This window comes from Oncorhynchus nerka, linkage group LG3 (assembly GCF_034236695.1).
Source record: "Oncorhynchus nerka isolate Pitt River linkage group LG3, Oner_Uvic_2.0, whole genome shotgun sequence".
Taxonomy (NCBI): domain Eukaryota; kingdom Metazoa; phylum Chordata; class Actinopteri; order Salmoniformes; family Salmonidae; genus Oncorhynchus; species Oncorhynchus nerka.
This window is the reverse complement of record NC_088398.1, coordinates 22,365,805-22,379,608: the sequence shown is the minus strand read 5'-3', so window position 1 is coordinate 22,379,608 and position 13,804 is coordinate 22,365,805. Positions and strand designations below refer to the sequence as shown.

Here is a 13,804-nt window from a genome sequence, read left to right as displayed (position 1 = left end):
TCACCAGGGAATAGAGGAGCAGAAAGAGGAGGAGAAGAGGGATAAGGGTGACGTAAGCAGTGAGTATGAGAACTGATTATCATTGCGGACAAGCGGTAGATCGTTCTGTGCTTTTTATCACTCTCTCCCTCTCTCTCTCTCTCTCTCTCTCACACACACACACACACTCACACACACACCCCCTATTTCTATTGGAGTTTCTATCCTCTAGCACTGACTGCTTCTAAAAAAACACACACTTACACACACAAACACACACAAACACAGCCACACACGGATAATCTTACACACACAGCAGAGGGGGGGGGGGGTCTAACACACACACACACACACACACACACACACACACACACACACACACACACACACACACACACACACACACACACACACCATCTGATGACAAACCCTCTACGCTCTCCTCCAGTACATTCAGCAAGGATATGAGTGAGGGTGTGTATTCGTATGTGAGCGTGTGAGAAAGAGCAAGATGCGTATGTGTGAGAGTGTGTAAGCGTCATCTGTTAAACATCTGTCTGGAAGACTACTCCCTGCTCCCGGCAGTTTGCCTTGGCTATCCAGCAGGTGAGTATCATCTTGATACTGCATTCTATTGTTTGTTCGTTCATTGACTGTATGTGAGTGTGCATATAGTGTGTGTGTGTGTGTGTAATGTAGTGGGTGTATTTGTTCATGTGTTGTGTCAGCTACTCTCTAGTTGTATCGCTGGTGTCTCTTGCAGTAGAATCCTCTACCGGGGGTGGTATTACCGATGAATTCATTGATAGATACAGAGATTAAGAGAGAGGAGGACAGCAACAGTGTTTGATAACCTACTGTTGCACCACTGGAAATGAATCAAGCCTATCAGTATCACAGTGCTGCTACGATAGATACTGTACACTGCTCGTGTAATTAGACTCGCAGCATTGAGAAATATGCTAAAGGATTGAAATACTGCTGTGCTAATGTCGTTGCAGTTCTATGGACATTATGATGAGGATATGTGCATTATACTGTATGTATACCAATGGAGGCTGGTGGGAGGAGCTATAGGAGGACGGGCTCATTGTAATGGGATGGAATGGACTAAATGGAAGGGAGTCAAACGTGGTTTCCATATGTTTTATGTGTTTGATACCGTTCCATTAATTCCATTCCAGCCATTACGTTGAGCCCGTCCTCCTATAGCTCCTCCCTCCAGCCTCCAGTGATGTAAACGGATCATAAACAATAGAGAATGAGAATCATTTTGAGAATTTTTCTTTTCTGTGTATCTAACACTCATATATGGAATTGATTGTAAATGTGAATTACAAGACAAATATAACAACTAGTATTTATGATAGCAATAAGTATAAGTCCTAGAGAGGGATTGCAGAGTTGCGATATGTATTTGTCACACAAGCAATAGATCAAAGATTATGGGAGGGAGTACAATGCCTATAGCGATTCGATTGACTACTGTGATTTTTCGCAGTCTAAATAGCAAAATAATGCATACATGGCACCACATTATGGTCTATTTAGTCACAGATGCTGAATGTATTTCAGAGATATACAGTATATTCTTCTTCAATCATCTGTCTATACTGTACAATTGCATCGATAATGTATATAGAGTGCATTCGGAAAGTATTCAGACCCCTTTACTTTTTCCACATTTTGTTACACTACAACCTTATTCTAAAATGGATTAAATCGTTTTTTCCCCTCATCAATCTACACACAATAACCCATAAGGACAAAGCTAAAATATATTTTGGGGAAATTTTTGCACATTTATAAAAAATAAATAAAATAATTAAATATCACAGTATTCAGACCCTTTACTCAGTACTTTGTTGAAGCAAAGCTATCATTCGCTATCATCCAGAAGGCGAGGTCAGTACTGGGACCGAGAGACTGAAAAACAGCTTCTATCTCAAGGCCATCAGACTGTTAAACAGCCATCACTAGCACAGAGAGGCTGCTGCCTATAGGCATAGACTAGAAATCACTGGCCACTTTAAGGAATGGAACACTAGGCACTTTAATAATGTTTACATATCTGGCATTACTCATCTAATATGTATATACGGTATTCTGTACTATTCTACGGCATCTTATTCACTTAATAATGTTCACATATCTTGCATTACTCATCTCATATATATATACTGTATTCTATACTATTCACGGTATCTTAGTCACTTAATGTTTACATTTCTGGCATTACTCATCTCATATGTATATATTGTTTTCTATACTATTCACGGTATCTTAGTCACTTAATGTTTACATTTCTGGCATTACTCATCTCATATGTATATACTGTTTTCTATACTATTCTACTGTATCTTAGTCCGTTCCGCTCTGACATCGCTCGTCCATACTGTATGTGCAGACACACACATGCACTCATACTAGTACACTAATGGATGATTCCATGCCAGCTCTTTCATTAGGAAATTGTTGTGAAATGAGGTGGTAAAGTACTGTTACATGCACTTGTTGCTGTGAGGTTTTATAATTGGTCAGAGGGAATTGGGTCAAAAAGGAAGGAAGCTGGCTCTGAGACTAACACAGGTGCATTAAGAGAGCAGGGGGGAGTGGAATAATCAGCTTCAGTAGTCCACAGAACACAATACTCTAGGCTATATACTGTAGTAACCGACTACCCCAAAACACTCGTGCACACACACACACACACACACACACACACACACACACACACACACACACACACACACACACACACACACACACACACACACACACACACACACACATGATTTATTTCTCTTTACATGAATGTGTAATGCTTTTTGAACCCTTCTCAGTAGTTAAAGTAGTTACAATGCAGAACGGATTAAGTTTACAGTCAGCATATCCTGTTTTTTTGTCAACCCATTGAGTGTGTGTGTGTGTGTGTGTGTGTGTGTGTGTGTGTGTGTGTGTGTTGGTGGGGGGGGGGCTCTACAGCAAAGGAAAAGTGGCATAACATCCCCTCTTTTCTGACACTGTCCAATCTTCTGTCACCATGGCATTGTCCATAATCAGTGATGCCGGCTGTCTGTCCCCTGGCAGCCGGCCCATCATTCTGTTGTTGTCAACAGGACATGCAGCAGTCCTGGACAATCATAACTTAAACTCCTACATGTCCCTTATACTGTCTGTCATAAATTCTTCTTTACACATAAACTAAATGTTGTCTTAGGTACAGCTGTAGGATCTTAATTTGAGACAGTTTGCTAAAGCAGGCAACAGGAAATGTGAATTATTATGTGGATTATAATTAATGGACATTTTTGTAGGGGTTGATATATTTCTTGTAAGGGAAAACAAAGTCTGAAATTTCAGCATTTCTAAACCTCAAATACACTACATGTTTTAAATGTCCTGCATTGCAGGAATGTTCTCCTGCAACAGGGTGATCAAATTAAGATCCTACATCTGTAAGTAAGAAATATGTCAAATAATGCAGTGAGTTGTTGAGTTCATCTTGGACATTGACATGCCAGTTAGCAAATGACTAGCTAGCTATAGCACATGGTGCTGGATAGTACAAGGTAGCATTAGCTTGGCTGTGAGCTATACTAAGATTCATGTACTTGGCTGATGTAATACTTATGGTAGCATGAAAAATGCATTGATTAGGGGATTCAGTAATTATTATGAATCAAACAAGTCCCTAGACTCAGTCTCTAATTGACTGACAGACTGACTGATATACTTTTTGGTTACAGATGGACATAAGCATTTCTTGGTTTCTCCTAAACTATACTATACTATATTGTACTACACTATAGCAATGTAATGATGTGAGGATCAATATTCAATACATTTATGCAATTTTATGACCAGTGATGATGGAATGAATGTCAGAACCCAAACCAAATATCTTTCTGTTAACAGCCTGCCACAAAAGACTATAATGAAAGAGGCCTAACAACTTTTTCTATGTTCTGTTCCAGAGAGTGGACTGTGGGCTGATAGTTTGGGGATGTGAGGGAGAAGAGGACTCATCACAATGACCAACCAGGACAAGTGGGTCACTCTGACCCCAGCTGAATTCTCCCTTCTGCAGGAGTACGCTCAATGTAAGTCTGTGTCTCTGACAGTGGGTGTGAGTGTGTGAGCGTTTGTGTGTGTGTGTGTGCGCGTGTGTGTGTGTGTGCACGTGTACACCGTCACTTTACGCTCGCAATCAAGTTTAAACTTCATTGAAAATTGAATCTAGTCAGGTATAAAATGTGACACTGGATTAGTAAACTACTGTAGATCCCTTCTCAGGAGCATGTCCTGATCCACCTCACACAGAGAGAGATTTTACCTACTGCTTGACTACGGCAGGATAACAGAGCCCAGTTACTGTAATGGTGACTGCATAAGAGCAGAGAATGTCTCCATGCACTGGCACTGCGTTATGAAACCCAGCTTAATCCAACTTGATTTGGTGTAAAGCTCAAACAGTACAAAACCCCCTCTTTCTCTGATGACTTGGAATCATCCATATGTCTGTAATCTGTTAGTGGAGCCCCTTGCTGATTTTGCAGAAAAACCAGCTCAAACAGTACATCTGTCTGGTGCTCTGGTGCTGTTTATGATAAAACATGATCAATCATAACACAAAAGCATCCCCTGCAGGCCAAAGAGAGTTATGAACGTCTTGAAGTTATTTTCAAGAACGCTACTGCAAGTATTCAGGTTTTCGTAAATGACTAATTTGACTGTGCATGTTTTGAGATAGATGGTTTTTCTTGCCTTCAGTGGGAATAGTGACATATACTGAAACTTTTCTTGCATTGGTTGTTTCCAGGATTACAATTAGGTTTAGTCTCATTATTATTTTCTTTATTTATTATATTTGGGTTTTAAAATGTGTTTTTCGGAAAAGGAAGGATTCTCAAAAGACTTCCCACATCTCCAGAACAATAAGAACTTCCTCCCAGTGTGTCACGCCCTGACCATAGAGAGCCCTTGTTTCTCTATGGTGTAGTAGGTCAGGGCGTGACTGGGGGGTATTCTAGTTTATTATTTCTATGGGGTGTACTAGTTTATTTTTCTATGTTGGTGATTTGTATGATTTCCAATTAGAGGCAGCTGGTAATCGTTGTCTCTAATTGGGGATCATATTTAGGTAGCATTTTTGGGGATATTATTTTGTGTTTTGTGCATGTGCATCGCGTAGTCACAGTTCGTTGTTCGTTTATTTGATTTTTTAATATATTTTTTTGCTAAGCTTCACTTTATAATAAATATGTGGAACTCTACATCCGCTGCGCCTTGGTCCGTCTCTCCTCACGTACGTGACACGGTGTGTTAGAGAAGACTAAAACAACAGAGCTAATTTGAGCAGCAATAAGGACCATAAATCTATATAGCATCTTAACTGGAGGTATTTTATTGGATATTCACAGACCTCTGTCCAAATCTAAATAATGAATGTTTTTTTGCTTGAGATCTCTTCTGCAGGCAAAGGGTTGCACTTGGCAATGACATCTCTCTTGTTAACTGCTCTACGTGTCTTGACAACATTGTTCCACTGACTGTTAAGCAGCTCTCCAGCATATCTTTACTGTATCTGATTGGGATTGATTTTTCTTCTTCTGCAATGTTTAACAGAGGCGCAACTTTTGTTTTAGAAGTGGGGGGGACATAAAATCAGATTTAATATTGCAGTTGGATTGTGGCTTCCATCAATGTAATTGCCTGCATCATTTCTGATCTTTCAAATTTTTTTGTAAATATTTTCCATAAATGTATATATATATTTACAAAAAATATATATGGGGATTGGAAATGATGCAGACAATTACATTGATGGAAACTACAATCTATCTGCAATATTAAAGCTGATCTACCACCTAAAAAAAAATCTGGCTCCACTATAATGTTGAAAGTCTGAGAAGAGACAGGGTACAGGAACGGGGGGAAATGAGAAAGCGTGAGGGACAGTATGTGATAGAGAGATTTGGATAATCGTGTTTCAAATTGGCTCACAGCTAGTCATTATGCTCCCTGTGCAGCGAAAGGTTATAAAATATCCCATTCTCCGAGGGGCAACAATGGACCTTCTGCTGTTTCCACCACTTCCTCCCTCCTTTTCAGTCCCTCCAGCTCACTTTAGCCCCCTCTCTTCTCATTAAAAGGTGAAATGAGCTTTATTGCACACTTTCCTCACTTCACATACTGCATGAGCACCAATACTCTACAGTCTACTTCACTGCAGTTATGATTTCATAATCAGAGTCGATTATTAGAATGGATTTTTTTGCTCAGTGACATTGCGGTGTGTATTTTTCCAGGTGTTGTGTAAAAGAACATTGATGTGACATGTATTTTGGCCTAAAGTAACCTACGCTGGTCACCATAGCAGCACGTGCTCCAGCAGGTATATCTCTCTGGTCACCCCCAAAGCCAATTCCTCCTTTGGCCGCCTTTCCTTCCAGTTTTCTGCTGCCAATGACTGGAACGAACTACAAAAATCTCTGAAACTGGAAACACTTATCTCCCTCACTAGCTTTAAGCACCAGCTGTCAGAGCAGCTCCCAGATTACTGCACCTGTACATAGCCCATCTATAATTTAGCCCAAACAACTACCTCTTCCCCTACTGTATTTATTTATTTATTTTGCTCCTTTGCACCCCATTATTTCTATTTCTACTTTGCACATTCATCCACTGCAAATCTACCATTCCAGTGTTTTATTTGCTATATTGTATTTACTTCGCCACCATGGCCTTTTTTGTTGCCTTTACCTCCCTTATCTCACCTCATTTGCTCACATTGTATATCGACTTATTTTTCTACTGTATTATTGACTGTATGTTTGTTTAACTCCAAGTGTAACTCTGTGTTGTTGTATGTGTCAAACTGCTTTGCTTTATCTTGGCCAGGTTGCAATTGTAAATGAGAACTTGTTCTCAACTTGCCAACCTGGTTAAATAAAGGTGAAATAGATAAAAAAAAAAAAATGTCCTTTTAAGTGTTAGCATTAGGATGACAACTTGACAGTGTTTTGACCATGTAGAGGAGTGATAAGAAAGTTAATACTTTAGAACTTCTTTTTGGTGGGTTTATCACATAGGCACCCAGGCACACGTTTCATGGTTTCATGTGGTCATCCTTCCAAATCTAGTCTTGTTGCTCCAGAAGCTACAATGAATGAAATTAATTCATGAATGACATTTTATTTTCGTGTCCAATCGCCATTTGGCAACCCATCCCTTAATGGATTAATTGACACATAAACAAACATTACAGTAATTCACTGTGGTAATTAAATGTTAATTATTCGTCTGGCGTTCTCCGTATGCGCATCACATAAAGAATGAAAGAAAAATGAAAAAAAGTACATTAATAAATAATAGTAAGTAAGGTAATCCAAACAATAATTATATCCATAGAGCAGTAAAATAATATACAATAATATACAATAATACATACGTACATACATACATACTTACATACTTACACACTGCATATATGCCTACACACATACATACACACATACACACAAGTCGGAAGTTTACATACACCTCAGCCAAATACATTTAAACTCAGTTTTTCACAATTCCTGACATTTAATCCTAGTAAAAAATTCCCTGTCTCAGGTCAGTTAGGATCACCACTTTATTTTAAGAATGAGAAATGTCAGAATAACAGTAGAGAGAATGATTTATTTCAGTTTTTATTTCTTTCATCACATTCCCAGTGGGTCAGAAGTTTACATACGCTCAATTAGTATTTGGTAGCATTGCCTTTAAATTGTTTCACTTGGGTCAAACGTTTTGGGTACCCTTCCACAAGCTTCCCACAATAAGTTGGGTGAATTTTTAACCATTTCTCCTGACAGAGCTGGTGTAACTGAGTCAGGTTTGTAGGCCACCTTGCTCACACACGCTTTTTCAGTTCTGCCCACAAAGTTTCTATAGGGTTGAGGTCAGGGCTTTGTGATGGCCACTCCAATACCTTGACTTTGTTGTCTTTAAGCCATTTTGCCACAACTTTGGAAGTATGCTTGGGGTCATTCTCCATTTGAAAGACCCATTTGCGACCAAGCTTTAACTTCCTGACTGATGTCTTGAGATATTACTTCAATATATCAACATAATATTCCTCCCTCATGATACCATATATTTTGTGAAGTGCACCAGTCCCTCCTGCAGCAAAGCACCCCCACAACATGATGCTGCCACCCCCGTGCTTCACGGTTGGGATGGTGTTCTTCGGCTTGCAAGCCTCCCCCTTTTTCCTCCAAACATAACGATGGTCATTATGGCCAAACAGTTCTACTTTTTGTTTCATCAGACCAGAGGACATTTCTCCAAAAAGTACAATGTTTGTCCCCATGTGCAGTTGCAAACCGTAGTCTGGCTTTTTTATGGCGGTTTTGGAGCAGCGGCTTCTTCCTTGCTGGGCGACCTTTCAGGTTATGTCGATATAGGACTCGTTTTACTGTGGATATAGATACTTTTCTGTTTCCTCCAGCATCTTTACAAGGTCCTTTGCTGTTGTTCTGGGATTGATTTACACTTTCGCACCAACGTGCGTTCATCTCTAGGAGACAGAACGCGTCTCCTTCCTGAGCGGTATGACGGCTGCATGGTCCCATGGTGTTTATACTTGCGTACTGTTGTTTGTACAGATGAACGTGGTACCTTCAGACGTTTGGAAATTGCTCCCAAGGATGAACCAGACTTGTGAAGGTCTGCAATTTGTTTCTGAGGTCTTGGCTGATATCATTTGATTTTCCCATGATGTCAAGCAAAGAGGCACTGAGTTTGAAGGTAGGCCTTGAAATACATCCACAGGTACACCTCCAATTGACTCAAATTATGTAAATTAGTCTATCAGAAGCTTCTAAAGCCATGACATCATTTTCTGGAATTTCCCAAGCTGTTTAAAGGCACAGTCAATTTAGTGATGTAAACTTGTAACCCACTGGAATTGTGATACAGTGAGTTATAAGTGAAATATTCTGTCTGTAAACAATTGTTGGAAATATTACTTGTGTCATCCACAAAGTAGATCTCCTAACCGACTTGCCAAAACTGTAGTTTGTTAACAAGACATTTGTGGAGTGGTTGAAAAACGAGTTTTAATGATTCCAACCTAAGTGTATGTAAACTTCCGACTTCAAATGTATATACCATATTCAGACAAATAAAAAAAGAAACAGAAGTCCCTTGAACCCAGTCTGACACAACGAGAAGATTCATATGGTAGATAAGCCTATACACAATCTATATACACACACCATTAACCACTACAAATAACATAATGGAAGAGCTAGAATAATATAATAAAACAATGTCTACATCAGGGGCCCAAATGGACCAGTCCTGCCAGGACACTCCTGGGACTAAACTCCCATGGTTTGAAAATACAGGAAGAGATCTTGACAGGAACCAGACCAAACGGACCAGGCAGAGGAGTCTAACCTGCTACCCGTTCCAGAGTCTGGTGATTCCCCCTGTGATTTCGATGCGGTCTGGTGGGTGTCAGATGTGATTTCTCCTGAGCTGTAGACTGAACCTTTTTTTTTTTATAGACAATTAGATGAGTTCCCGCAGTGGGATCTCCCTTCACGGACATGATGATATCATTTGATATTTAATGGGAAGCATTTATGGTTATAACATGTGCTGAATGTTTTTCTTTTAGACTCAACCAAGAAGCTGAAAGATGTGCTGCAGGAGTTCCATGGAGATGGACTGTTGGCGAAATATAACCCAGAGGAGGTAGTCTTTCTTCCCATAAGACACTGTTCTGACTGTTCTGGTAGTGATGTGGCATCATTAGCATTGCATGAACCATTGCAGAACTACTTTGAGGCTTCTTCGTAATGTAGACCAGTACCATCACTTCAGACTTGCTACCAATTCTTTGTCATTTTGATGTCAACAACATTCAACAATGTTATCGGTCTATATTCACCTCAAACCAATATCTTTGTTAGTTTTGGCATTTGAAATTAAGAGCCACTACTTACTTTGGTTATGGAGGGGATGCTGAAAATGTCACACCAGCTTTTCAGGATATGAGTAACTGACTTTTTAAAAGTTTGATTCATTGCGATGCCTAATGTCTTTATTCAATGCTGCATAGAAGCAAGACATACTCAATCAGGTAATGTAATTCCTTGTTCTCCCAGGCATGATATGGTAATGATATGGTTATTAAATCTTCCCTCATGGGAATTATACCAACCAGGATCATGTTCTGTGTCTTGTTTCAGGAGATTGACTTTGAAGGCTTCAAGGTCTTCATGCAGACGTTTCTGGAGAGCGAGCTGGCAGAGGAGTTCTGTCAACACCTCTTCTTATCATTCAGTAACAAGGGACCAAAACCCAGCCCCACTTCCATAGACAAGCCCAGAGTTAGTGGTAAGACCCTGCACTTCAGCTATAACCTTCAGATGATGTCCTTAAGGGGCCAACTAGCTTTTATATTGTCTGTGTGCGCTGTTACTGAATTTCTAAAGCTACTTTGCCAGAAAGACCACCGCACCTTCACTTCAGACACAAACAAAGGAACAGATCAAGAAGGCATAGAAACTATGACCTCAGCAGCAGACAAACAATCTCTCTAACACCAAATAAAAGGCTAAAGCTGTTTAGGTCTGCTTTAGTTTTTACTCCTACCACAAAGAGCAGTGCCACTGGGTGATAGTGTTGTAATTGGTTCAGTATTGTTAATTCTGTCGTCAGACCACCCCAGATTGCCTTGTTGTCGTGGACTGTAGCTTACAGGCAAGTCATTGAGTGCAGCGTTTGTAGCATCAGCTTGTACTTTTTCACAAAATGTGCCCCGAGGTACTAACTACAATCTTCACAAACTAAAACTGTGCTGTCTAGTCAACATTTACTACCGTAATATTGGCAAAAACTACACCTATATAACATCTGCAATCAATTTCACAACATGAATTTAGATTTATTGGTAGACAGTTTGAGGTTGACATTAGAGGCATAAGCTCAGCAATGATCATAACCGGCCTACATTTTGACCTTCTTCTCTGGCCTTCTTCTCTCTGCAGGCCTCAAGTTGATCAAAGGGAACTCGACCCCTCTGAAGGTGCCCCCTCTACCCAGGACTCTGCCCAGACCTCTAGGCATGGTTCAACTGAAGGACATCGTCTGCTACCTCTCACTGCTGGAGGGTGGCCGACCCGAGGACAAACTGGAGTGTGAGGACTCATTATTATTTTTCCTCTGAAAGGGGAATATACTGGAGCAGCTTTGGCTATAATGTTATTTTGGGGTTTACCCATGAGAAAAATGACATTTGTGTACCGTAAATACAAACACTCATAGCCAAACAAGTTAGAGCTTCGTCCCAATACACTGCTCTATATTTCCCATTACCTAAGCAGGAGCAGCAGGTTACCCCTTTCGCTGTAGTCTACTTGAATCATTATGTTTACTGAAAGCCCTTATTAGCGTTGCCATGGTATCTCTTTATTCCACTTAAACTTTAGATGTGTACTTATTTATTTATGACATTATATTAGATAATTGAACATCAGACTTTTTATGTGTTCTTATAATTCTCATCCAACTGCTGAATAATTGAAGAGCAGAGCCGTTCATTAAAAATTAAGTGTGTTCATAATTTAGCAGGTCTGGCCCAGGGAGCACATTGGTTTAGCCTTGGATGCTACAGTATCTCTCCTTGCAGAGAGAATCCCACTCTGCCCAACCTACATCTCCTTCCGTCTGGCCTCGCTGATGTCTTGGGGTGCTAACAGGGCCCTCTGCTGGTTCTTCTAAGAATGACTGGTTTCAATTTACACTTACAAGTACATTCACTTTAGCTGCTATATCTGTAGGTCTACATACGTTGTGCAAAGTCAGGGAATGCATGGCAAAAAGAGAAACATCTAAAAAGTGAGTATTGATCATCATCAGTAGCAAGCTAAATTCCCTTGGTTCTGTATGACTGAGGAAATATACCATATGTCACTACAGTGGATTCAGTAAAAGTTACTGCAACTAGTATTAGTTCAGCTTTGAAGAGCAGGTGAGGACAACGACAAATAACAGTCTTTATACTGTATGTTCATATGGTTAGACAACTTAGCTCTATGCTTTTTTTTGAGTGACTTCACTGCATGCTATTCCTCCCATCTCTCTATACACCATCACCTTCCTGTGGCCACGTTGGATTACCACCACAAACACCTTCCCAGCTCCAGCAGAGTTCCCAATCCTCCAGGCATCTACCTCACTTCCCCTTCCTCCTGACCGCACCACAGCAGGAAGTTGTCAATTAGCTCCTAATTAGTGTCTGACAAACAGCAGCTTGACGTCAACCCCATATGAAATTAACAACCCCCCTCTTCGAGTCCTTAGTGAACTCACCGGCTCACCTTCCTCAATCCAGCTGGGTTTGTCACGAGCCGCACCACTACTGATATTGGGGGAGGGGGTAGCTTCATGCTGAGACTGGGCTAAAAACACTTTTCCACGTATTGGAAACATCCATTAGTATGTAAATTACTTAGTGCAGAGGAGAGTGTTGTCATGATTATATTACTATAGTGATATGGTGTGTTTGTGTGTGTGTGCGTATCTCTGTCAGTCACACTTGTATTGGATAGCCAATCACTGTTCTGGTGAGGTAGCTGTCTGTTTCCATGGTGATGGTGTTGAGTGGTGGCTGGGGGCTAGTGGAGGAACCAATCAGACTTCAACACTGAGATGCTAAGAACACTTTTATGTGGGGAAACATTGCTTTGAATTGATGGGAGCTGATTGTACCCTTAAAAAATAAAGGAAGTTTTAGTTCTTCAACATAGTAAAGTAGTAAACATAGTAAAGTGCATCCGTGAAACTAAATTGTTCGTAAAAATGTGTCTCAATGACATCTATTGCCTCTAAAACACCAATTGAAACTCATAAATGTTTGATCTCTTTCTCCACAGTTATGTTTCGTCTCTATGATACTGATGGGAATGGGTCTCTGGATAGTTCGGTAATCATTTTTCCTTCTTCATATGTGTTCAAAAAATATGCCAAACAAATTATTTGAACACAGCCTTACATGAAACATCATCTTTGTTCTGTCCTATACATGCCATGTTATTTACTGCACTGAAAAACGATTGGTGCTGCAACCATGAACTCAAGGGTAGATTTAACATGGTAAATGTAAATCCGCGACACTCCAATTAGAATGGTATGGTACGTATTAATTTGTGGATGTATGTCATCCATTTCGCATGTTATGTTACACATTTGCAATACGTGTGATATGTTACGAATTCCAATTTATTGTGGCTAACATCAGCTAGGTGGCTAACGCTAACGTTAGCTAGGTGGCTACCATTAGCTAGGCTAGGGGTTAGGGTAAGCTGACCAGATTTCTGAAATAAAAACCGGGGACATTTCCAGTTTGACAGTCAAACGTTATTATCTATGAAATGAAGAAGGGGGACAATTCCGGTTTCATGTATTTAGTCTAACAGGCACACTGTGATAGAGAAAACAACTATACTACAGAAACACTACAGACAAGACAGAACTGATCTGAACAGCCATTCAGTGGTCCTGGTAGTCTGGGTAGAATCAGAAAAGAACATGAGCAAAATAGAAAAAACAGACAATAGTATATGTGAAATGCTTAACATAATAAAGAAATAAGATGATGATGAGATTGTTAACTACATAATATACTTATACCAACCTAATCTGTATATTTCTCAGAAGAAGGTATTTTCTTCAGGATTGCTCTGTCTTTGTCCAGCTTCTCCATGAACTCCTGGCGCAGAGGAGGTTGAAGTTTGTCTTCACAATAAGCATGGCCTTGATGGTA

At 40.1% G+C, this 13,804-nt stretch overlaps 1 protein-coding gene across 1 annotated transcript in view; it reads left to right on the top strand.

Moving 5' to 3' along the window:
- Window positions 1-340: 340 nt before the first annotated feature.
- The window catches only part of LOC115104856 (diacylglycerol kinase beta-like), a 69,971-nt gene continuing 56,507 nt past the window's right edge, over window positions 341-13,804 (top strand). The window contains exons 1-7 of the mRNA XM_029626196.2: window positions 341-585; window positions 3,957-4,082; window positions 9,653-9,729; window positions 10,097-10,117; window positions 10,227-10,374; window positions 11,028-11,177; window positions 12,915-12,964. Of these exons, the coding sequence (XP_029482056.2) occupies window positions 4,013-4,082; window positions 9,653-9,729; window positions 10,097-10,117; window positions 10,227-10,374; window positions 11,028-11,177; window positions 12,915-12,964 (516 nt within the window). The 5' untranslated portion in view covers window positions 341-585; window positions 3,957-4,012. The remainder of the gene's footprint in view (window positions 586-3,956; window positions 4,083-9,652; window positions 9,730-10,096; window positions 10,118-10,226; window positions 10,375-11,027; window positions 11,178-12,914; window positions 12,965-13,804) is intronic.